Source organism: Camelus dromedarius, chromosome 16 (genome assembly GCF_036321535.1).
Source record: "Camelus dromedarius isolate mCamDro1 chromosome 16, mCamDro1.pat, whole genome shotgun sequence".
Lineage (NCBI taxonomy): Eukaryota > Metazoa > Chordata > Mammalia > Artiodactyla > Camelidae > Camelus > Camelus dromedarius.
In genome coordinates, this window is record NC_087451.1 from 19,520,405 (window position 1) to 19,545,346 (window position 24,942).

The window sequence follows — 24,942 nt, forward strand, 5'->3', positions numbered from 1 at the left end:
GGTATCTCATTTTTAATTTTGCGTTTCCTTGATTATTAGTGAAGTTGAGCATTTTTCCTTAGGCTTTTCTTATGACTTGCCTTTTCATTCCTATGTCCATTTGTCTACTGGGTTAACTTTTTCATATCTTACATATTTTGGATGCTAACCCTTTTTTAATATTTTGCAAATATCTTCTGGTCGGTGGCTCATGTTTTCTCTCAGAGATATGCTTTTTGACCAGAAATTTTATTTTTAATATTTTCAAAGTTATTAATCTTTTCCTTTATGTTTGCGCTTTACGTGTTTTGTTTAAGAAATTCTTTCCTACTCAGAATTGATAAAGGCATTCTCTTTTTTAATCTGAAAGTTTTTTTATGAATTCTTATTTGGAAATAATTTCAAATTTACAAAATATTGCAAAAATAAAAATAGTACAAAGAAGATTTATATACCCTTTACCCAGATAGTGTTAACATTTTATCGAATGTGTTTATCATTTGGTGTGTATAATATATATAACATATAGTATATAATATATAATATAAAATAGATACATATATTTTTCTGAACTATTTGAGGGCAAGTTACATACATTATGGTGCTTTACAGCTAAATACTTCAGTGTATTTTTCCTACAAATAGGGATAGTCTGTAACATAACTGCAGTACAGTTCAAAATTTACATTGATGAAATACTTTTATCAAATCTCCCATTCATGTCCCAGTTTTGTCAGTTGACAGATTTGATGTTGATACACTTCATAGCATTTGTTAACCCTAGGAACCCTATAACCTTATAGCAGCTTTAACCCTTTATACAGGGTCCAAACTAGAGGCAAGTATTGCATTTAATTGTCATATCTTTTTAGCTCCCTTTAATCTGGAACATTTCTTAAACCTTTGAATTTTATGATATTGACATTTTTGAAGAATACATTCCTCTCCTTTTTTTTCTTTTTTTTAGTAGAATGTTCCTCATTTTGTGTTTATCTGCTATTTCCTTGTGATTAGATTGATGAAATGCACTCTCAGCTAGAACACTGCATAGATGAATATTGTGTGGTGTTGCATCTGTGCAGTATTACATAGGTGTAGTATTGTGTCTTTCTCGGGTTACATTGTCTGGAAGTACACAATGTCCATCTGCCCCTCATTGGTTGACCAACACTGGTCAGAGTGTTGTCCGATTTCTCCACTGTGTAATTACTGCTTTTTATTTTTTTGCTCCCTTTGAAACTCAAAAAAATCTCTAAGAAGGCACCTTAAGATATGCAAATATCCTCATCAAAATTTCTTCCTAGTTTTACCATCCACTGATCATTCTTGCCTGATCCAGCCTTTGATGGTTGAACAAAGATTCACTAGTTTTTTAGTTTTGTTTTTATGTATGTCTTTAACCTGGAATTGATTTTATATAGTGTGGGGCAGTGATCAAATTCTATCTCCTCCCCACCTCCAAATGGCTAATAAATCAGCTCCATTTGTAGAATAGCTCATTCTTACCCCACTGATAAGAAATGTTCAGTTCTTCATACATCAAATTTCCATTTTTGCTGGGTTTGTTTCAGTTGCTCTCTGTTCTGTCCAATTGGTCTATTTGTCTATCCCTGCACCAATACTACAGTGTTTTAATTATTACAGCTTTGTAATAAATTTTGCTATGTAATAAGGTAAGTATCCCATTATATTCTTCTTTGAAGTTGCCTTATCCATTTTCAGTTTTGTCATCCTGGCAATTATACTCTTTGTCACAGGTGATTTTCACAACCTTCAGAGAGATTAACTTTCCCAAGATCACAAAGCCAATAAGGAGGAATTTGAACTCAGGTCTGCCCAAAGTCAGAGCTCTTTCCATTACTTCCTGGGGTTCTGTCTTCCCAAGGCCAAAGGGATGGTTACCTAGACATGGAGAAGTGGAGGTCTGAGAATCAAGTGTGGGCAGATGAGACAAAAAAGGTAGGGATCAGGCTGGTTTGGGTTTGGTCTCTGGGTGTAGACTTTGCCAGCCAAGGGATGGGGCTTGGCCTTGGCTGACAGAACTGGAAACAAGATTGGAGGCACTGAGACCCTAAGATTGATCACCCACAGGTGTCCATGGGCACATCTTGTCGTCTTCCAGGCTGAGCAGGGTAGTGTGGCTGCAGCCTGAAAGGGAGGCCTCAAGCTGCTTTTACACTGGGGGTTGTGGTGGGAGGGTTGGGAGACATGGAGGGGAAAGAATCTGGCTGGCTGCCTGGAAGCTAGGACAGATCCCACCCCAGTGAGCCCCATCTTCCATCAGCCCCTCCCTGCCTGATTAAGAGACCCTAATCAGCTTGTAGAGATTAAGGGCTCTGGCCTGCTGTTCCCACACCCCCCGCCCTGGGCCCTGGCAAAGGAGACCTGTGGGAGGGCGTCAGAAGGATCGGCCTTGTGACCCCCTCACCCTGGCCCTGGGCCCGAGCCCCGGACTTTCCGGTGAGTGGCAAAGCCCCCTCCACACGGACTCCACGTCCCTTCTGCTGGTGAGAGACGATGGAAGGGCGTAGGAGTGTCCCCACCGGCCTTCTACGGCTCTGAGGGGGGGAAGGGCGGACAAGGGGGAGCGGGGAGCAGAGCAGGCGGAGATAAGAGGGTTCTTCCAGGTTATACCCCTGACCCCATGTAGTCGTCCCGGCAGGCGGAGTGGAGTGTGAAAGCAGAGACACGCCGCGGGTTAATTGGGCTTTGAGAAACTGGAGGTTGCAGAAAACTCTAAGAGAGGTCTGCGGATCGCAACCGCTCATCCTGATTTTTTTTTCAATGCTCCCAGAAGTCGGCAATGACCGCCTGCGCCCTCCTCGCGGGTGGGTTTCGGGACCGTGGGCTCCGCGCCCCCGCGCACTGGGCTCCGTCTCCGCCCCGCCTTCCCCGGACCCCGCCGGGGCCCCGGCCTCCGCTGCGGCTCCTGCTGCTGCTGCTGCTGCTCCTGCCGCGCTCCGCCCTCTCCGCCGCGTTCACAGTTGGGGTGCTGGGACCCTGGGCCTGCGACCCCATCTTCGCCCGTGCCCGCCCGGACTTGGCCGCCCGCCTGGCCGCTGCCCGCCTGAACCACGACGCTGCCCTGAAGGGCGGCCCCCGCTTCGAGGTCGCGCTGCTGCCCGAGCCGTGCCGGACGCCAGGCTCACTGGGCGCGGTGTCCTCCGCGCTCACCCGCGTCTCGGGCCTCGTGGGGCCGGTAAACCCCGCAGCCTGCCGGCCCGCCGAGCTACTGGCCCAAGAGGCTGGGGTCGCGCTGGTGCCCTGGGGCTGCCCGGGGACGCGGGCGACGGGCACCACGGCTCCCGCGGTGACGCCCGCGGCGGATGCCCTCTACGCCCTCCTGCGCGCGTTCCGCTGGGCGCACGTGGCCCTGGTCACCGCCCCCCAGGACTTGTGGGTGGAGGCGGGACGCGCACTGTCCACCGCGCTCAGGGCCCGGGGGCTGCCCGTTGCCTTGGTGACCTCCATGGAGCCCTCGGACCTATCTGGGGCCCGGGAAGCCCTGAGGAGGGTCCGGGATGGGCCCAGAGTCCGAGGTAGGCTCCCCTGCAGGATGCGGGGCGGTCGGCCGTCCTGAGGGGCAGCGGGCAGAGCACCGAGCGGAGTCTCTGTGTCCGCAGCAGTGATCATGGTGATGCACTCGGTGCTGCTGGGCGGCGAGGAGCAGCGCCGTCTACTGGAGGCTGCAGAGGAGCTGGGCCTGGCCGATGGCTCCCTGGTCTTCTTGCCCTTCGACACGCTCCACTACGCCTTGTCTCCAGGGCCAGACGCCTTGGCCGCGCTCGTCAACAGCTCACAGCTTCGCAGGGCCCACGATGCGGTGCTCACTCTCACGCGTCACTGTCCCACGGGAAGCAGCGTACTGGACAGCCTGCGCAGGGCCCAAGAGCATCGGGAGCTGCCCCCTGACCTCAATCTGCAACAGGTAGAGGGACCAGGGAGGAGAGAAGAAAGGAAGAGAGCTGGAGAAGAGAGCAGGGAATCACCAAAAGGGCAGAGGAGGCTGGAGGCAATGGGAAGAGAAGTGATTCAAGTTGATGGAAGGAGAGGAGGATGCCAGTAGGGAGAGAATAACCAGCAGCTCTACCTGTCCTGGAGTTTCCTGTATAACGTAGAGGCTCTCATCCTGCTTTGGGCATCTTAGTGTATTGGAAGTGCTTCTAGAGAGTAGGCAACGAGACCTCTCAAGGCCAACTCCAAGGAGCAAACTCTAACAAACCCTACACTGCAACGTCTTTTGCAGTCTCCTTAAAAGTATACCCACTTCCAACATCACCATGACATACAGACTATAATAAACAGCTGGTGTTCTTAAGAGAGCAAGAAAGAGGGAGGATGCAGATCCAGCCTCCATGCCCAGTTCAGAGGTGTTTCCTCTGGGGCGTCATCTGGTGGTCTTAACTTTTTGAGAGCCTTGCATCTTACAAGAAGCAGAAAGGTCCCTAGGTGGAGCCAAGGGCTTCTATAATCATTTAGATTCACAGCTTATCCCCAGCAACCAGCTGATAATACCCAGGATTCCCTGAGAACCTAGAATCCCTGTTCAGACCACATAGTTCCACCCCGTTCATAAAAGTGGGGGCTAGAAACAACTAAGAGAGAAGGGAAGTTAGATGTCAGTGGGCAGTAAACCAAGCACCACAAAGACTCTACTCAAAGGATTGTACATGAGAGAGTGCTGTGAGCCAAGAGGGGTTGAAATCTTCCCCACCAAGGCCCCTAGTCGCCACCAAGAGGATTCGTGGAAGACAATGGGGAGAAAGGATGGGAATAGCCAGTAAGAAGTGGAGAACAAGAATTAGGAATAGTGGTAAGATGGGCTGGAGGGCAGGTAGAGAAAGAGAGGTGGGGGAAATGTTGGGAGGGGAGTGGACCCTCTTCAGTTACTAGTAAGTAGCACCACCTTCCACCTAGCTGCCCAAGTGAGGCCCTGGGAGTCACCCTTGATTCCTCTAACTCTTCCCCTAACACGCAGGCATCAAGTCCTGTCACTTTTGCTTCCTAAAGTTCATTTGAATCCATCTACTTTTCCATTCTCACAATCACTGCCCTGGTTCAGGCCACAACACCTCTAGTCCAAATCCCGAAACAAAATCTCCCAAATGGTCTCTGCTTCAACATTTACTTACCCCAGACCTTTCTCCACCCAACAATCAGACCGAACTTTGGGAACCTAACAAATGTGACTGTGTCACCTGTTCAAAGCCTCCCAGTGTCCTCTCACCCTGGATAGATGCAGGCCCCTTCACTGGTTTATCAGGTTTATATTCTTTCTTGAACTTCAGCCAGACTGAGCTACTTTGGGTTCCCCAATATATCCTTCTCGTTTGCCTCTATGCTGCTGGTGTACTGTTCCCTCTCTCCTGCCCTTCCCCTCCCCCAGTAATTTCTGATTCATCCTTGAGGGATGGTCACTTCTGGAAGCCTCCTCCTCCCCCAGCCTGTGTAGGGGCTCTCTTTTCTGTCTCCTCATTTCCTTCAGTTACCCCTACCCTCACTCACGGCACTGCGTTAACATCCCTGTCTCTCCCACCAATTGAAACATTCCTCGAGATAGAGACTCTGTCTTGTACCCTGATATATCCCTAGTGCTCTACACAGTGCCTGGCCCTGTGAGAGATGGGAACTGGGAATAATAAAGAGGCCTGATGAGATCAGATGGTAGTCTTGGGAAAAGAAAAGAAGGAATAATAAAAAATAGCAGCCAACCAAAAGGAGGGAAAGAAGGCTTTCAGTGAGTGATATGTAATAATATTAAAAATATATGCAGGGCAACCAAAAGGAGAGGGACAAGAGGACCTGTAGGTAATAGAGTTAGAAGTAACCAATGATGAAAAGAGTCTAAGAATCCTGAAAAGAGGGAAGGGCAGTGGGGAAAATGGGTGGGTTAGCCAACTGGGGAGAGAGGAAGGGAGAACCGATGGGGAGGGATACGGAACCACTAACTAGGAGGTGCAAACAGTCAATGGGCTTGAAGGGCTTGAAGGGCCCAGTGAAAGGACAAGCGGGGACAGTAAGTCCCCGTCTGTTTATGGGCAGTGACCCTGAGCCCCCTACCCTTCTCCAGGTATCCCCACTCTTCGGCACCATCTATGACGCCGTCTTCTTGTTGGCTGGGGGCGTGGCCCGAGCGCGGGCGGCCGCAGGTGGCAGCTGGGTGTCGGGAGCAGCCGTGGCCCACCACGTCCAGGATGCCCAGGTCCCTGGCTTCTGTGGGGCTCTGGGAGGAGCTGAGGAGCCCCCGTTTGTACTACTGGACACAGATGCGGCTGGAGACCGGCTGTTCGCCACATACGTGCTGGACCCCACTCGGGGCTCCTTCTACTCTGCTGGGACCCCAGTGCATTTCCCTAGAGGGGGAAGGGGGCCTGGGCCTGACCCTTCGTGTTGGTTTGACCCAGACGTCATCTGCAACGGAGGTGAGGGCGAGCACCCCAGCCCCCACCGGGGCAGTCACCATGGATCCTCCACAGAGTGGTGAAAGAGAGTGAATTCTCATCCTGAAACCCCTGTTTGAGGCCCTTTCAAGTCCTCCTCAGAGACCCCTGGCTTGTGCAGGACCCCTCTCTTGCCAAGCCCCCGGAGCCCTCTTGGAACCTTTCTAGCAGTCCCAGATCCTCTCCCCCCTTGCCAGGACCCATGACCTTTCCCTAGATCCTGTTCTGGGATCCCAGCCCCTTTTCCTGGAGCCTCCAGGATTTGCCATGACTATATACCTCCGCAGAGAGGGTGCCTTCCCTCCACCACAGCTCTCAGCATCCCTGCTCTCACTGCCCCTCTAGGTGTGGAGCCCGGCCTCGTCTTTATCGGCTTTCTCTTGGTGGTTGGGATGGGGCTGACAGGGGCCTTCCTGGCCCATTACTTTAGGTGAGTAGGGGGGTTTGGTAAGTAGGAGATGAACTTGGCTTCCCACCTGCCAGAAACACCACCGTGCAGCAAAGACAACAGGCTGGGCCCACTCAAGAGTAGAAAAAGGGAGGGTATTTTTTTAGAGGGGAGGAGGCAGGAGGGGTTCTGGAGGGTTAGCAGAGTCTCAGGGGATGCTTTAGGGATGGCTGCCCTCCTCTGAGCCAACATTATCCCTCCTTGGCTTCCTCTCATGGACTTTGGTCCCCTTTGCGAAGATGACCTCCTTCCCCTACCAGGCACCGGCTACTTCACATCCAGATGGTCTCTGGCCCCAACAAGATCATCTTGACTCTGGACGATATCACTTTCATCCACCCACAAGGGGGAAGCTCTCGAAAGGTGGGGGAGCCAGGATCCGGCTGTCGTCCCCTGTATATTTGGTCCCCTGCCTGGGCCAGCCCTCACCGTAGGCCCCACCTGGGAAGGCCTGGTTTCTGCCCTAGCTCTGTCCCAGGTCTGAGCACTGGGGAGCACCCTCGTGTGTGCAGTGAGGGTAACAGCCCCTGTCCTGACTGATTTCCTGGGGCCTTGTGAAGCTCCAACAAGTAAGTTTGCTTTGTAAGCTGTAAGGTGTTGTGCATTTGGGAAGTAATGTTATTACCACCTTCCCTCATTAAGATGTCTCCCCCTCCCCCGTTTAATCCCTAGAACTCAGCCTGACTCAGGACTTTGACCCCTACAGTATATTTTGACCCCATGCATTGACCTCTACCCTCCAGGTGGCCCAGGGAAGTCGACTGAGTCTGGCCACCCGCAGCGTGTCAGACATTCGCAGTGTCCACAGCCAGGCCCCGGACAGCACCAACATTGGCCTCTATGAGGTGAGCCTGACCCCCCAGCCAGGCCAAGGTGTATTCCTGGAATCGAGTCCTACACTGCAGACACCCAGAAATGGGGCTGGGAGCTCAGAGTGGGATCTAGGGAAAGTTCATGGATTCCTCAAAGAGGAGCATCTGGGAATCCTTCCTGCTGGGGGATTTTCCCTTAGCCATTACCCAGGTGAGGGCTCTTCAAAGGCCAATTGCAGTGGCCTAAAGACTGGAGGCCTGATGGTGGGGAGTGTGATGGGACCAGCATGTAGCCTGGAGGGGCCCCTGAGGCCATCCCCCGCCCTGCTGGGAGCCCCTGGCCCTCCCCCTCAGGGATCCAATCCCTCAGGTTACAGAAAGGCACAGGCCTCACTTGAAAGGTTGTGGCAGAGGGTCATCTGAGATGTAATCCCATGGTCACAAAAAGGGCATTTCCAGGATCGGATTGTTCAGGATGGGGAGTTTCCAGACACGGCTGTCTCTGATTCAAGCCAGACCCACATCTTGCACCCCCTGCACCCCCACCTGCATTTCTACCCAAATCAGAACAGAATCCAGAAGAGCAAGTCTTAGAGGGGACAAAGGAGGTCACAAAAGGGCATTAGGACATTAACTATGGGGTAAGCAAATCTGAATGTAGTGGGATGTGTGGGAGATAATGAGAAGAGATCCAAAGAGAGCTGACAGAGAGCTCAGCTAATCAAGAAGGAGTGGAGATTGAGAGCTCCTGTGTGTCAGGTCATGGACAGAATGCAGAAAGTCCTAGTATGTTGCCTGGAAGTTTCCCAGTAGAGCGCTATTCTCATTTTGGGCAGGACCCTCCCTGTGCCTTAAAGAATGTTTAGTGCCTCTTGTCTCTGGCTCTGTCCACTAATCACAGACCCCAGTTTTTGTGACAATTAAAAATGTCTCCACACTTATTTCCAAATCCTCTTTAGGGGTCTGTATCAAATCCCCAGAATTCCCTTCTAGTCCAAATCCCTCACAATGGGCAAGGCCAGCTACATAATTGGCAAGGTCTAGGGTGAAATAAAAATGAAGGGCCCCTTGTTCATTCAAAATGATAACAGCAGATCATTGAAGCAAGCTCAGGCCCTTCTGAGCACCAGCCCTGTATGACCCACGCTCATGAACTGGCCCTGCCAACAGCTGAGGAGAGCGAGGCTCAGAGCCTGGAGGGGAGCTGCCTGTACTTCACAGATGATGCTCCCAACACAGTGGACTCTCAGCAGATGGTGATGAGGGCTGGGATTTCAGTGACACTTGAGGTGGTGATGGCTCACTTGATTGGGCTGTTGACGAGTGCATCTGGGATGGTGAGGAAAGCCATCCAGGCCTTCTGCATCTCTCTTATCCATGGATGGGCTCTCACCCCTCTGGCTGTGGACCAGCAGGCATCAAACCTCTTGCTCCTGGTGCTCTTTGTTACACCGAAGATAGGTTCTGGGGCAATGGGCCAATGGAAACGTGGGGGTTCTAGGGCTCCCCACATCATGAGGTTTTAAGAAACTGAGTTCGCTGCTCCCATCTCTGCTCCAGGGAGACTGGGTTTGGCTGAAGAAATTCCCAGGGGATCAGCACATAGCTATCCGCCCAGCAACCAAGACTGTATTTTCCAAGGTGAGAGTGGGTCTACGATGGGGGGTGGGACGGCCATTGCCCTTTCCACCTTGCCTGCTCTTTGCAGCTGAGTCTACAGGTAGGCCCTGTTGCAGGGGAGACCAAGAGTTCTCAGTGAAGTGTCTCTTCCTCTCTAAAGCCAAGTTTCCCACCATGATCTCTTATAACACTAGTTCTTTCCTTTGATGTTTTTATCATAATTTGTAATTGTCTGTTCACCTGTGTGTGCTTGCTTATTTCCTATCTGCCTCCCTCCCTGGACTGTAAGTGGAGTGAAGGTTTCCCCCTACCCCTTCCATTGTATTTCCAGCACCCAGCACAGTGTCTGGAACATTAGACACATCCAATGAATGTTTGTTGAGTGAATGATAGAAAATAAATGGGTTTCCAGTTCTGTCAGGCTACTTGTGCAGAATGTCCTGGTTAATGCATACTGAGAGAAGTGGAAAATTGGCAAGGAGGCTATAAACTGGCTTATTCTGGTCCTTCCAACCTTAATGCCCCTGTTACCCTGAACACCATACAGCCCTGTCCTGGCCTCCTTCCCTAACGCCTACATAGAAGCTCTTGGTCACAGCTGCAGAATGACTTTAGTGGACTACCAGTATGGGTCATTGGACTAAATCACTATTTAATAACAGGCATTTAAGACAAAAAGAAGCCCCTTATTGGACCAAAGAAAAGTCAGAAAGGGCACCAGTCACTCACTAGTCCCTGTTTTCCCAGCCAGACTGCAAGGGCTTCTGTCCTTCTGAGCGAGCGTGGCCTTGTTCGTGGCTCCTCTGGGACCACAGCTTGACTTCTCAGTCCTTCTTGCCTGACTTGGGGAGGGTGGGGGTCTCAGACAACCATGTAACCGAGAAAAGCAGCCCTGGGCAAAGTCACCCGCACAGGCCATTTCTGATGATTTTTGAAAGCAGTGAAGTGTCTGCCTGGTTCTCTTCCAAGAGGCTGTTACATCAGAAGTGGGGGGGAGGGGTACCAGGAGCATCTCCTTCATGAGGTGTTTTCTCTTAAGAGCCAGGAAGTTCAATGTCTTATGGTTAATAAATCAGAACCTGCCTGGATCCTGATTACCAGCACGAGGTTGTCTTCTCATTCATAACTTCAAGTGTCTGAACGGTGGCCTTTGACTATGTTGTCTTTTCCAGAGAGAGAAGTTATATGTAGAAGGAAGCCCCCCCCCCTGCCCCCACATGCCCTATAGACCTTTCCACTCACCATTTTTATCCATCTTCCAATCAAAAACAGACCTGAATAACAGCCTCCTCCCTGCGTTGCTCCCAGGACAGAAAATGCCTGTTAACTTACCCCCTCAGATCCGGGAGCTTCGGCATGAGAACTTGGCCCTCTACCTGGGGCTCTTCCTGGCTGGTGGAGCAGGTGGCCCTGCGGCCCCCGGGGAAGGCACGCTGGCTGTGGTCTCAGAGCACTGTGCCCGCGGCTCCCTCCAAGACCTTCTCGCCCAGAGAGACATAAAGCTGGACTGGATGTTCAAGTCCTCCCTCCTGCTAGACCTCATCAAGGTGTGCGTGTGGGGGTGGGACTGGGGTGGGATGCAGGGGGGAGGAGCCGGCAGGGGAACCACGTGGGCTGGGGCTGCCTCTTACGCCACCCTTTCCAGGGAATAAGATATCTGCACCATCGAGGCGTGGCTCACGGGCGGCTGAAGTCACGGAACTGCGTGGTGGACGGAAGGTTCGTGCTTAAGATCACGGACCATGGTCATGGGCGACTGCTGGAAGCGCAGAGGGTGCTACCGGAGCCTCCCAGCGCGGAGGGTAGGATTCCCCGGCTGCCTCCTGCGCAGACGAGCGTCCCCCGCATCCCCATTATTTCAAGGGCCTCTCCTTTCCTCCTTCCCTCGCACTCTCTCCATCCCACATCCACTGAACTCGACTCCTGCCGCGGAAAAGGTCTTGTGACCTCTGAGATGAGGAGGGTGGGGTCTTTGACTGGGGGGCGGGGACTTGTTAGGGGGCGGGAGTTGTGCCTGAGGGGTGGAGTTCCTGCCCTTGAAGGGGGTCTGCTCTTGCTAGGTCTTGTGCCCAAGAGGCTGAGTCTTCTCTGGGCTCTGCTTTGTCTAGAAGGTGGGGCCTATTTGTAAGGGTCCTGCTTTGTGAGATCTGTTTTGGATTTCTGGCAGATTCTCCTGAGGATAACTGCGGGAGGGAGGTCCAGACTCAGGTTAGGGGTTGAGCCGTGTGAGCCTGGGTTTTCTGGTGAGAGTGGGAGTCTGTCCCCAGCACCCCCATGGCCATCCGCGTGCCCATGCCCCCTTTCCCAACCCCAGACCAGCTATGGACAGCCCCGGAGCTGCTTCGGGACCCAGCCCTGGAGCGCCGGGGAACGCTGGCCGGCGACGTCTTCAGCCTGGGCATCATCATGCAGGAGGTGGTGTGCCGCAGCGCCCCCTACGCCATGCTGGAGCTGACCCCCGAGGGTACGGTCGCCCCTCGCTGGCGTCTGGGCTGGAAAGACACCCTGCTGTTAGGCAGCACCGGGCCAGACCCAGCCTCACTCCCTGCTGAGGCTTCTGTGGACCTCCCTTAAAGCTGGGGTCTGAAGGGTCAGGGCGGTGGGGAGCCAAGCATCAGGACGGGTGGGGGTTGCTTTTCAGCACCCAGACATTGGTGGTTTCCTCTGTCCTGACCCTGGACCCAACCTGTTTCCCCAACCATCAGAGGAAACTCCTCTCTGGTTCTTATGGGCCCCAGGGAGGCAGCAGGATGGGAGGAAGTGGGAAAGAGAGCTTGATCTAGTTCAGATCTATATTACTTATCATCTATAGACCTCAGCAAGCTACCCGATCACTCTAACCATCACTTTTCTTATGTGCAATAAATGTCAGTATTTTTGCCTGTCACCTCTTACTGCCCCTGCCCCTCAGGGTTCAGGGTCCTCAGCAACCACCTCCCACATTACACTTCCTACACCTACTGAAACTCTTATTTAAAGGACCCCCTTCCAGTCCACTCATCTTGAGCTTCAGCAGTCAGGCCAGAGTCAGAGGTGGCTTCTGTTCTGTCACATCCCCTCTCTTGGTCTCTTCATGCCTCCAGAAGTGGTGAAGAGGGTGCAGAGCCCCCCTCCATTGTGTCGGCCCTCAGTATCCATGGACCAGGCGCCCATGGAGTGCATCCAGCTGATGAAACAGTGCTGGGCAGAGCAGCCGGAACTTCGGCCCTCCATGGACCGCACCTTCGACCTGGTTAGGAGCTGGGATTGGGCAAGGGCTGGGCTGGGCTGGCCACTTGCCAGCAACCTGGGCCAAGGGGGTAGGGTGGGTGCTGCAGGAAGGCAGGCTGGTGGAATCTCTGAACTTCCAGGCTACTTCCTAAGGCGGTAGCCTGAGGATGAGGGGTTTGGTCAGGGCAGAGATAGAATGCGGGATATGGAGGCTTTTGGAGTGGGAGTTGGAGATCTGGTTGGGAGAAATATTTAATTCAATTCAAATAGCATTTATTGAGTTTGTGTTTGGCCTAGTGTAGCAGAAAGACCCTTGGCCTGGGAATGCAAAGACTGGGCCAGTTCCGGTACCTTGTCAACTACTAACAGAACAGCTGACCTCTTGGAACCCCCATTTCCCATGGGCTTTCTAATAATGTGGGGAAACACTGTGCCTGGCACTGGGTGGCAGAGGCTTGGTGAGCACAAGATGAATGGGGGTAGGGGCAGAGGATCAGGCATAATATGGCCTCACGAGAGGGACATGGCAGCCCACAGCCTCAGCTGCCCCACCAGCTTCCTCCTCCTACTAGTTCAAGAGCATCAACAAGGGCCGGAAGATGAACATCATTGACTCAATGCTGCGGATGCTGGAACAGTACTCCAGTAACCTGGAGGACCTGATTCGAGAGCGCACAGAGGAGCTGGAGCTGGAAAAGCAGAAGACAGACCGGCTGCTCACACAGATGCTGCCTCCGTGGGTGCCAATGTGGAGAGGTGGGTGGGGAGGACAGCTGGAGTCCAGGCAGACTGGTGGCCTCCAGGTAACCTTCCCACCTGCCATCCCCAGGTCTGTGGCTGAGGCTCTGAAGATGGGGACACCTGTGGAGCCCGAGTATTTTGAGGAGGTGACACTTTACTTCAGTGACATCGTGGGTTTCACCACCATCTCAGCCATGAGTGAGCCCATTGAAGTGGTGGACCTGCTCAACGACCTCTACACGCTCTTTGATGCCATCATTGGCTCCCACGATGTCTACAAGGTGCGGTGTGTAGGGGGCAAGCCCTCTTTTAGCTTCACTGTCTTCCAGCGCTTCCTACTCAGCCCCCAGAGCCCTTGCCCCAGGCCACCAGCACAATCCTCTTTCTCAGCCCTCCTGTCCCTTATGTCTTCTGCTGGTGCCCAGCTCAGCCCCACAGCTGGAAGGCTCCCCAAGATCTCTGCACTAACCCCAGTTTAGGCCCCCTGACAAGGGACAGTCACATCTGTGGGGGGTGCTGAGTACTGACTTCGCTCCTCAGGTGGAGACAATTGGGGACGCCTATATGGTGGCCTCCGGGCTGCCCCAGCGGAACGGGCAGCGACATGCAGCAGAGATCGCCAACATGGCTCTGGACATCCTCAGTGCCGTGGGCTCCTTCCGAATGCGCCACATGCCGGAGGTGCCTGTGCGCATCCGCATCGGCCTGCACTCGGGTAACTCCCCGCCCTCCCAGGTTCCCCAGCCCATCTCCCTCTTTAGGGCAAACTCGTGGAGTGATGGGGCGGGGGCTGGTCTTGAAGCCGCCTTTGCCCACCAGGCACTCCTGTGTAACTAGGAAGGTGTGCTTGAGAATGTTTCTTTGGGGAGTTGGTGGGGCTTATGGGGTGCTAGAGCCCCCCTGAGCCCCAGGTGCCAGCCTAGCCGCCGGCACGGCCGGCTGCAGCGCGGGCCGCGCCCGCCAACCCCGCGCGTCTCCGCAGGCCCGTGCGTGGCGGGCGTGGTGGGCCTCACCATGCCGCGGTACTGCCTGTTTGGGGACACGGTCAACACCGCCTCGCGCATGGAGTCCACCGGACTGCGTGAGTAGGGCCGGGCGGGGCGACGTCGCGGGCCGAGCCGGGCGCGGGAGTGGCGTCCCCAGCTCACACGGTCCCCCTGCCGTCCCAGCTTACCGCATCCACGTGAACATAAGCACCGTGAGGATTCTGTGCGCACTAAATGAGGGCTTCCAGACTGAGGTGCGGGGCCGCACGGAGCTGAAGGTGAGGCCCGGCTGGAAGACACAGCTCGCCCCGCGCCACCCGGGGTCTCCCGCTTGCTTCCACTTAGACCTCGAGACCCACCCGCCCTCGCCCCGGCCCGCCTAAGCCCTCTGCTCCCCCGTGTCTCCCCAGGGCAAGGGCGCCGAGGACACGTACTGGCTGGTGGGCAGACGCGGCTTCAACAAGCCCATCCCCAAACCGCCCGACCTGCAACCCGGGTGAGGATCCGGCATCCCAGGCCGCCGAGTTACAAGCGATGATGGATCCATCCGAGTTGGTCCCTCCATCCCCTCTTTCCTCCTCCCTGCCGCACCTGACCCCGCCAAAGCGGGATAACCTGGGCCCTGCCCTCCTGCTGTGTGTTCTCCCTCCCTGAGGCCGCTGTCCTTTTGTCACAGGGCCAGCAACCACGGCATCAGCCTGCAGGAGATCCCTGCTGAGCGGCGCCAGAAGCTGGAGAAGGCGAGGCCGGGCCAGTTTTCCGGAAAGTGAAGCCCGGCCTGGGACAGGTACTACCCACTCTGCTCCCACACCCAGCTGCCCATCTCCCCTTACGCTTCCTGGAAGACAGGCGCCCCTTCCCCAGCCTGAGGACCTAACCCTGCCTGTGGAGCTTCTGATTTAAAACAGGTGTCCCTATCCCTGTCTGAGTTAGTGAGCCCAGGCTGGTTCCTAAACCCAGGGATTTCCCCTGGGAGGGAAGCACCAACTGCAGGGATTCTGGCTCAGCAGGTCTGGGGTGGTCCAGGAAACCAGACCTGAGATGCCGGTAAACATGACCTTCTGGGACGTCTCTGACCCCCTCCCCCCACTGCATTAACCAGTCCCCCACCCACCCCACGCCCTGTGGGCCGGGCCCTGCATGAGAGACTGAACTCTAGGGAGCAACTTGCACCAGAGGACGAGTTGAATGCTGCCCTTAGAGTTCTGTTACAGCAGAAACCCTGCCCTCTGCCCTCCTTCAAGAAACTCTGATCCATGATTCTTCCCTACAGAAGTGAACCCCCATGACCCCTTTCCACAATTTCCCTCTGAGACACTCCTCTTTCCCTCAGGATTATTCTAGAAGATCCTTTTCCTGAAAGTTGCTGCTATAGGTGACCAAGAGTCTGGCTAATACCAGTGACTTCTGTCCAGCTCGGCCTCAAAGGATTCTGGGCCTTTACAAGAGTTGGTTGCGAGTCAGCTGTATGACCTTGGGAAAGCCTCACGCACTCTCTCGGCTTGGGTTCCCATCCATGCTGCAGTGAAGAGTGGCCTAGGTGGTTTCCACACCCCCTTGACTCTGACAGCTGAGCTTCAGAATGGTTGGCCTTGGGATATGGGGCACTGGGCATGTGGCCTTCAGCCCCAGTGACCCTGAGCCCATCAGGGGATGTTGGGGTGGGGGATTCTCCACTTTGCAGGGCCTCTCAAGGCCCCAGGAGGGAGGATCTGGGATTGGATGCCCCAACCCCAGAGAAGGTGGAGATCTCGTGTTCCACCAGAGCAGCTGTTGTCATGTGGCCTGTGGATTCGAGGGTTTCTGTTTAGCCACAAGCATCCTTCCCTTCTCCATCCCCCACCAGTTAGAAACTGGCTCCTTCGCCTGGGGTATAACCACATAACTGGCCCAAGTGCAGAGAAAACTTGCTTCAAGGCTTTGGGGAAAGAAAGGGAAACAAATCGCACCAAACCTCTACTAACCAGAACACCCAGGAGTGGTAGTGTTCTCTGTTGAACTGGGCGCTGCTGAGCAGGCAGTTGGACAGAAAATCCTCCCTGCTTAGATCTTTGCCACAAGCGTCAGCCCCTCCCAACCTGGTAAGTCCCCAGCTGAAGTTTCTTTTGTGGACCTCTGATGTTCCAGAGCCTGGACCTTGGCATGTTGAACTCCAGGTGTCCTTCACCATTGCTGCAGACCCTGGCAGAACTTAGCAGCAGCTGCAGCCACCCAGGCTGCCACTCGAGATAGTGAGCCTCCAGTCCCTGGAGGTGTGCAGGCAGGACTGGAGACATCTTTGAGCAGGGATAGAACCATCAGAGGGAATTCTAGGTGGAAGGATGAACTAAATCCTCATCTTGCCAAATGTGTTCGTGGGCCAGCAGCAGCAACGTCAGATGGGAGCTTGTTAGAAATGCAGAATCTCAGGCCTAGATGTATTATGTCAGAATCTGCATTTTAACAAGTTCCCTCAGAGTACTTATATGCACATTACAGCTTCCAGATCACGGAACTAAATGATCCCAGGATCCCTAAATCTCAGAATCACTAAGATTTCATACAAACCAGGCGAGAAACTAGCCCTGAGACTTGTTTTCTATGGTCAACAGGGTGGTTTGGGTTTGGGGTTGAGCTAGCAGTTAAAAATCAAGAAATAACACATTTTAAAAATGTCTACCAAGTTCCCGTCTTCTCTGAAATCAAAAACCCCACACAGGGGCAACTGCTGACTTCGCGCTGGAGCTAAAGATGGACCATCCCCTCATCCCCTCTCTCCAGGGTTTCACTCTTCCATTCTCACAGTGCCCACCACTTCCCTTGGACTCCAAGACACCAAGATCTTCTTAATATCCCTTATGTAACAGTCTGGCATCTGTAGGCATTGGAGCTCAGGACTCTGGACTGGCTGATGTTAGGATTACAGGCGCTCCTGGAGGTTGCTTTGCCTGACTCATGAATTCTGCAAGCTTATAGTGGTCTTCCCCTCCTTCATAAAGGCAGAGAAAGAACATAAGAAAACCTAAAATCCAGCACTTGTAGGTTCTGGTTACTTAAGGTGGTGCTGCTATAGTGAGTAATATAGTACAATTTATAAAAAAAACATTTTTCACCGAGTTTGGAGATGATGAATTAAAGATTTTTTTTAAAACCCTGATGTGCGCGCACACACAGACACACAATTTATTTTTTAAAGTATGTACATTCTTAACCATCTCTCTTCAGATTTTTCTCTGTACTTAGGTCCTAGGGATTGAGGGCAGGCTGCACTGTGGGCACTGGACCTGACAGCCTTTTCCCTCCTTCCTTCTCCTCCCTGGCCCCGCCCTTTCCTCTCCTTCCCTCCCTGCCTGCGAGGGGCCTCTGGTAGTTAATGGCCTTGATTGAGGGGCGCTTCAGGAAAGAGTTGTGCTGGAGGATTAGCGTGAACTGGCTGGGGCAGGGCACCCCCCAGAGGGCAGGAGGAGGAGCTGGGGCCCAAACTCAGTCTGGGGCAGAGGTGGGGCAGGCAGGGCTGAGGGGGTCTCTTCTCACCCTCAGCTCCGCCTTGTTCCCAGGACTCCATCTCAGATAAGCATGTGATGTGACTGGGGGAGAAGCTGGTAAAGGAGGCTGTCCTCCTCCCCCGCTGGGAGAACTCAGGGCCGCCCACCCCAGAGCTTACAGAGCTGGCAGGAGAAGAGAAGGGAAGTCATTCAGCCTCAGTCTCCTCTCTGCCCCTGGTCTCTCCCTGCCCCGCAGTTTCTCCCTGCCTTTCTCCTCCTTTTCCATGGAACCTGTTTTCCTAGGCCCCAATCTCCTAGAGCCCTGCTGCCCAAGTCCTCTCCACCTCGTCACCCTGCTGTTCCTGGGACCCAGGCAACTCCCAGCTCAGAGAGCACCTGACTTGGCCACTAGGCACTCCTCACCCTCGGATGTGTTTACACTGCCTCTGCCTGCTGGCCAGTGCCAGGAGCCCACGCTTGGGGCTGTCCCTGCCTTCGGGATGGCCCTCTAGCAGGGCCCAGGGACGGCCAAAGCAGGAACCTCTCACAGCTGCTGCTGCTGCTTTCATCCCAAAGCAGGGACGCCACAGCAGGTCCCGGGGCTCCTCTGGAGCCTTTTGTCTGTGCTGCTCCTCAGGGTCTGGGCCCTACTCCCCATCCCCATCTGCAGGGGATCCCAGGCACCCCGACTGGGGAATCTGTGATGCTGTGTTGTGGGGCTGTGTCCACCGGGCTCTTCTGGACTGTGCCCTGTGGACACCAGGCCGTGTGCCATGGTGTTGGGTCCTGGTGGGGTGGGGGCTGAAATAAAGGTCTGCTTTCTTCCATTTCGTGATATGTGTGTTTTGTTTTGGTTTTTTTTTTTTGGCCCCAGGGGGTCTGAACACCCCCATCCCTGGAATGTTTGAACCTGGCATTGCTAGGGAGGGCTTCAGATAGGGGTGAACCTAGAGATGACCTAAGCAGGGGGAGGTGAGCTGGGGTCAACAACCCCCAAGGAAGCCCTCTGCTCAGGGGGTCTGCTCTGAGAGAACCAAGCAGGGAGGCCACAGACTTTTTAGGCTTTTAGAAAAGACCAGGGTGTCTGAGGCTCCAGAAATGCGTGGTGTGGCCTCATCCCTTGGTCGTAGGCAGGAGAGAGGAAGGTAGAAAGGCAGAGCTCCTCTTTGGGCCTGGCCATGACCCAGGACCCATGGAAGACTGAAGGAATGGGGCCCCCAAATGGAGAAGGTAAGGTCCACTAGTCTCTGAGCAAGACCTCACCAACAACCCTCAATCCAACTCTAACCCTTCAAGAGTCTGCCACTGGGCCAGCAGAACAGGAAAGACCATCCCAAAGCCACCCATGGGTGACCAGCTCGTTGGTTATCCATTGTCTGCGAGCCCAGGTATCCTGCCCCAGGCTCAGTGTTTCTGACGTGATGACTCGTGCATGTTGGAGACTCTGCCTTACTAGCATCCCTCCTGCTCAGTGCTGGGCAACCATCCCTGCCCCACTCTCAGTCCCCAGGAAACTGAGTGGAACTGACCCCCAGACCTCCCCCTCCAGGCCTGCCCAGTCACTCCATACCTCTGGCCACAGGGATTGCCTCAAGGACAGGCAGGTGACCCAGGCCAGGCAAACAAGTCTTAGTGTTGAGAAGCTAGAAGCCGAGGGAAGAAGGTGTGTCTTTTCTCTGGGGTTGCTGAGAGGATGGGTCGCTGGGTGGTCTCATCGCCAGAAAGACAAAGAGCAGAACTGACAGATGGGCAGAGACTAATCTTGTGGCCACTTATTTTAGCTGCTACACCTTGCTGGGCCGAAACAGAGCCAGCTGTTTGAGTGCCACAGGTTGGCAAGTCGTTTTCCTTGCTTAAGCCAGATTGAATTGGGTTTTCTCTTCTTTGCAGTCAAAAGTATCCTGATAGACACTTCTCAAGAGGATTATGGAAAGCGGTGGGGGTTAGACTGGTTTAACAGGAACAAAAGGCGGGGGATGCTGGCTTGGGAGAGAGGAGGGACTAAAGGATGAGTGTGGGAGGAAAACAGTCTCTCTCCAAGCCCTGACTCCACCGAGAGTCAGCCAGGGCCCTTCCCTGCGGTATGAGTGTTCCTGAAAATTCCGTTTACAGGGAACCTCACTGGGGAAGAGGTTAGGACCTGGGACGAGAAGATGCGCAGTCTTGGAGCCTTGTCAGGACTCTGGTGCTGACTCAGCATTTAGAAGGTAGTGGAATCTTTCAGGTCCTGCCCCAGAGGAGATAATGCGAGGGGGACCGAACTAAGCTCAGGGTGGCACTGCCCGGCGACATCTTTACCAGTTAGTGACTCGACCTTGACAAGGAGATGAGAATGGGACAGATGGCCCTCCTCGCTCCCGGAGGGGGAAGGGAGTAGAGAAACTGGGGAGAAGGACATGTTGTCACCTCCAACAGAGACATTCCACTTTACCACCCACCCCTGAGCCTGGGTCATTGGTCCTGGACTGAGAGAGGGACAAGCCATTCAGGCATTTACTCATCCTGTCACAGGGAATATTGACCCTGCCATCTAAAAAGATCCCCATACACTGTCTCTAATCCCTGTGCTCGCTGGGTGGCCTGGGCCATGGGCAGTGGGAGTATAGATTATGGCTGGGCCAAGTTCCACAGACTCTCAAAGTCCTTGGGATGGGGGTGCAGACGGGGTTAGTGGAGCTGTTTGTTGGTTTCTCTCTTTAGGACGTGGGGTACTAGGACTTAATTCATGCTTTCAGCCGAGGGCCCAGTTCTAATTCCCTGGCAACAGGAAAAGTTTCACTCAACACCTGGCTACAGCAGAGTTAACATGCACTTTATGAATGGGTTACACAATCAGCATTTTTTAATGCCAAACAAAATTACCTTCTGTTATATACCACCAAACTCTCACAATTTTTTCATCATGATGAAATGTTGGTCTCTTTGATTAAAATGTGCTCATGATGGCAAGTTCAACAAAGGGCTTTCCTTTCTGCTCTACCTCATCACCCAAACCACCAAGCTAAGCTAATAAACGTTCAGAGTCATCCAGCTGATGGTCTGACTGCACCACCGTTCTCTGTCATCAGCCCGCCCAGCAGCACATCATCTCCTCAGGCTGCTCTCTCTGTTCTGACCAGCCCTCCTGAGCCCTGTGCCTCCTGCAGAAGTTCCCTGTTACTACCGTCAATGTCCTGTCTGATTTAGGGCCATGTGGGTTCTCATGCATGACGTTGGCAGGTCCTCCGCTTTTGTCCCTGAAGTCACCCCTCCACCCCCATGGTTTAGCCTTTATCCCAGAAGGAATGGGCACCCAGAGCTCTTGCCACACTCTCTGCCAGGGTGGGTGGTGCCCCAGTTGAAATAAGGCCTTCAAGCCAGTAGTGGCATGGGGCCTGCGTGGAAGACTCGGGATCAGCTTCAGCAGACACTGAAAGGGGAAGAGGAGGGGCCAGTACTGAGGACTTCACCCTCAGCACTGCCCCCAAGGAACAGAGGTCTTCCTGGCCCTTGGAAAATAGGCCCCTATCTGGTCTCCACCCTGGTGGGCTCCTGGGGCCCTGGGACCAGGCTCAGGGCAACGGCCACGTACACTGAGGTGGTTGAACTGGATGATCATGGATGAGCCCAAGACCAGAGCTGACCCTTGAAACTGGTCCTTCCAGCAGTCGGAGCCTTCCAGAGAAGGCCAGAGGACACACCGCGTGATGACGCAGCTGTACAAAGTGTTCCTCCAGGAGCCAGAAAGGAAGCAGGGTAGGTGGAGTTTTGTGTTTCTTTCTTTGAAGAAGGGAGAGATTTTTGCCTGTCAACAACTGATTGGGAGGAGTGAGTGGGGTGAGAGGCCCTGGAGGGGGTTCCTAGGGAACTGGGTTCCTCTGTCCCGTGGGGGTGGATCGCGGTACAGGAGGTGGGATTCCCTAGGATGGGAGGAGGGAAAGCCCTGGCCAGAGGACTAGAGCAGGACAGGATAGGCCTGGGAGTGTGCACATTCGTGAGTTAAGTCGCTTCAGGTTCCAGAGATTTCCACTCCAAGTGTCTATTTTGGAGGTCACCTTCCGAGTGTGTGGGAGGAGGGGGAGCACCGTTTTGTTGGGTGCTTCCTATGGGCCAGAAGCTGCACCCAGCAGTTGAATACCCTCAACAGCCTTATGAGTCAGATACTTTTATAGCTCCATTTTACAGATGACAACCTTGAGGCTCAGAAAGGTGGTATGACATGTCTAAGGCCACCCAGTTACTAAGTGCTAGTCAAGATTTTAATTTTCCCAAGGTCTTAAACTCTACAACTATTAGCAAAGAGGCAAAAAGTGATGGGAGCAAGTCCCTGAGGAGATGGAAGTAGCTTTAGACAGCAGTACGCAAGCCTTGTCCTCTGAGGCAAGAGGCTGGAGCAGGAGGGGAAGAAAAGGCTGCCAAAGAGCTTCCTGTCCTGTGTCCTTGGAGTTGTCGCAGACAAGGATGGCCACATGTCTGCCAATAGCAAGATGAGTGGGCTGGGGAGTCAGGGGAGGATTTGAGGTGACTTTGGGGAAGTTGGGGGGAGACCCTGAGGAAAGAGCCACTCTCTGGTGTTAGGTGTGCCAGGCCTCAAGGACCCAGCATGCAGCGCCAGGTGGTACTAAGAAATCAAATAGCACATGTACACGAGGAGATGTCACGGGGATGGGGGAGGGGAGGCTCAGGAAAGGCAGGGGGTGGGCCAGAGGTCTAGGGCCTAAAGGCAGCCCTCAGGCCAGTTCAGCCCTTACTGTGGGCAAAGGCCACTTTGTCCCCAACAGGGAAGACCCCCAACACTAGGCAAAGCTGACAGGGATTTCGGATAACTCGCGGGTTCTGGCCGGCACAAGTCCCACTGCGACAGAATGAAATCTACTCGAGACTTTGTGGAAAGTCAAGAGAGTGCGAGGGAGTCGGGCAGACAAGTCCACCGAGCCTCTCTAAACTCCCAAATTTATTGTACACACTCACAAGAAAGAATCACAAACACACGCGTCATGGAATGCAAAGATTTCAGAAAAAGCAGGAACAGGAGGAGATCATAAATTATACAGTGAGTATGAAGTCTTAACCTATCTTCAAGGCAGCCAAGGGGAGAGGGAACAAAGTACATTCCTCAGGAATCAGGTGTAAGGAGTTGATTACAAAATCACAACACCAGAAGGCCAGTTCCTCCTGTCTAAAGGTTACAGAGTGTCTAAGGAGCGAGAAAAGCAAGCCCCAGTGTTTACAGCTAAGGGCGTAGGTGGCAGCTTTGCTTCCCCACACTAGCAACCTATGCCTTAGATAAGCAAAGCGTTTATAGCAAAAGGACGCAGGGGTTTTGTAAAAGCAGCCTCAAGCTAAACGTCAACTATGCAAGCAAAGCATCGTCTCTGCTTTTCACGGCAAGGAGACTAGAACGTGGCAGGCACCTACGGTGCCAGCAAGGGGAATGGAAAATCTATTAACTAAGCATATTCGTCTCAAAGGTCATAAGCGGCTGGGGTTTCAAGTGTATGAACAACTTGGGTTCATCAGTCAGGGAGACGTATAAAGGAATCACCAGACTGCTTGCAGGAGTCAGTCCGTCACCCAGAATCGGAGTCCGTGGATTGGCTGAGGCCCCACGATGACACCCAGTTGTCATTTGCCCTAGTGTGGCTCCGCAGCCCCAGCTCAGGGGCCAGGAAGCGGAAGGGAGCGCAACCAGAGCATCTGGTCCAAGGCAGGCTGGCGGGAGGATTCAGGGCGCTGGGGAAAGGGCAATGAAGTGCCCAGGCCCCAGGACAACAAGGAGCTGGTCCCGGAGAAGATGCGCTGTGTCCAGTGAGGCTGTCCTTGCCAGGTTCCCCTTCGCCTTCTCTCACTCACCACCTCTGTGTCACCTGCTACACACCAGCACTGATGGGGTCAGCCTCCTTGGACGTCAGTGCAGGGCAGGGTTGTCAATAGGTGCGCCCACGGGGAAGCCAGCATTTCCTCCAGGTTCTCTGTCAGCAACTCTGTGCTAGACACGTCAGTCACGGTGCCCCTGAGGCTCCCACCCGTGGCCACACCCAAAGCAAACCTTCGTCCACAGCCCCGTTTTGTGGCTTCCCTTCTTGTTCTTTGGACATACCTGTGGTCCTCCATAGATTGCATGTCCTGAACTGCAATTCTTTGCTGTCCCCAAATGAACCCATTCTGCTGGTAAAATAATGGGCTGTTTTATTTTTAAAGTCAACAGTCCCTATACCATATGTCCTTAAACTAAACCCTGATATCTGAAATAAACCCTGATATCTGTAGGTCTCTTTATTCACATCCCAAAGAACCTGGCTGACTTAGCCACTTTCCCTTGGGCAGAACAAAGAAACACAGATAGGTTCTTACTATTTAACTCCCGTTCTCCAACATCCTGTCATGATGTCATGATTTTGTGACAGACTATTCATAAGGACTTTGCTAGATTAAAATGACGTTGTTTGCTGCTCCTCCCACTGAAAGATGAGGTCTAATTCTCCGCCGACCTGGAATCTACGCTGGCCTGCGTGACTCACTTAACCAATGGAATGTGTCAGAAGTGACATTCTGGGACTTCCGAGGCTAGAATATCATAGGAAGCTCACCGAGTCTGTTCCCTGACCTCGTTACACACTCTTCTCTCCCGCACAGCCTCCAGCTCAGCGTCTCACCTTGAACGGGCTCAGAAGGTACACCTGCTGAATGAATACATGACAAGGATGATCGTCCCTGACCCACTGACCCGTTCAGCAGGATGAGGGGCAGGAAGTGGAAGAGGAGAGGTTGCACTGCACAGAACAGACAGAGGCATCAGATGCTCTCAGTTTAGGGCCCCATACGCAGGTGTGGTGGCAGGTGGGGTCGACAGAGCACTTTTCTCACCTCCATCTGACTAAGTCTTGCTCATACTACAAAACAGTGTGAGCATTCTTACCTGAAGGAAGCCTTCTCTGACATGCCCCACTCCCATGTCTGAGATAGACCTCTGTACCAATCAGGATTCTTCTGATTAAAAGAATTCATTTTTTTTTTTTCGTGCTGAAACCCAGGATTGAGCCAGGGACCTCAATTTTGTTTTAAAGGAAACTTTTGATTCATGGAACCAAAAACACCATGAGTATTACATCTCCCTTCAGGCATGGCTGTATCCAGGTACTCACATGAGGAGGGGGCGTATAAGTCCCTCAGCTATGCTGGCCTCTGTGTTACCTTCAGTCTCACGTGGGCTGTCCCAAAATGGCTCCAGAGATGGCCAGCTGTGGCTTCAAGGCTTACTTA

General features: G+C 53.5%; 1 protein-coding gene and 1 long non-coding RNA gene across 2 annotated transcripts; both read left to right on the forward strand.

The window, feature by feature from the left end:
• The first annotated feature begins 2,778 nt into the window (after positions 1–2,778).
• GUCY2D (guanylate cyclase 2D, retinal) lies at positions 2,779–18,527 on the forward strand. The gene is made up of 19 exons (XM_031467696.2): positions 2,779–3,518; positions 3,603–3,907; positions 6,050–6,401; positions 6,765–6,849; positions 7,128–7,230; positions 7,611–7,712; positions 9,240–9,320; positions 10,640–10,846; positions 10,945–11,101; positions 11,614–11,763; positions 12,383–12,531; positions 13,082–13,245; positions 13,339–13,531; positions 13,791–13,965; positions 14,233–14,331; positions 14,420–14,514; positions 14,647–14,732; positions 14,913–15,023; positions 15,570–18,527. Exons 1-18 carry the CDS (start codon positions 2,783–2,785, stop codon positions 15,004–15,006), a joined length of 3,333 nt encoding a protein of 1,110 aa, XP_031323556.2. The 5' UTR covers positions 2,779–2,782; the 3' UTR covers positions 15,007–15,023; positions 15,570–18,527.
• A 2,457-nt stretch (positions 18,528–20,984) lies between these two features.
• LOC116157681 (uncharacterized) lies at positions 20,985–24,691 on the forward strand. The gene is made up of 2 exons (XR_010384482.1): positions 20,985–21,435; positions 24,316–24,691. It is a non-coding gene; the product is annotated as an uncharacterized LOC116157681 (long non-coding RNA).
• The last annotated feature ends 251 nt before the right edge of the window (positions 24,692–24,942 follow it).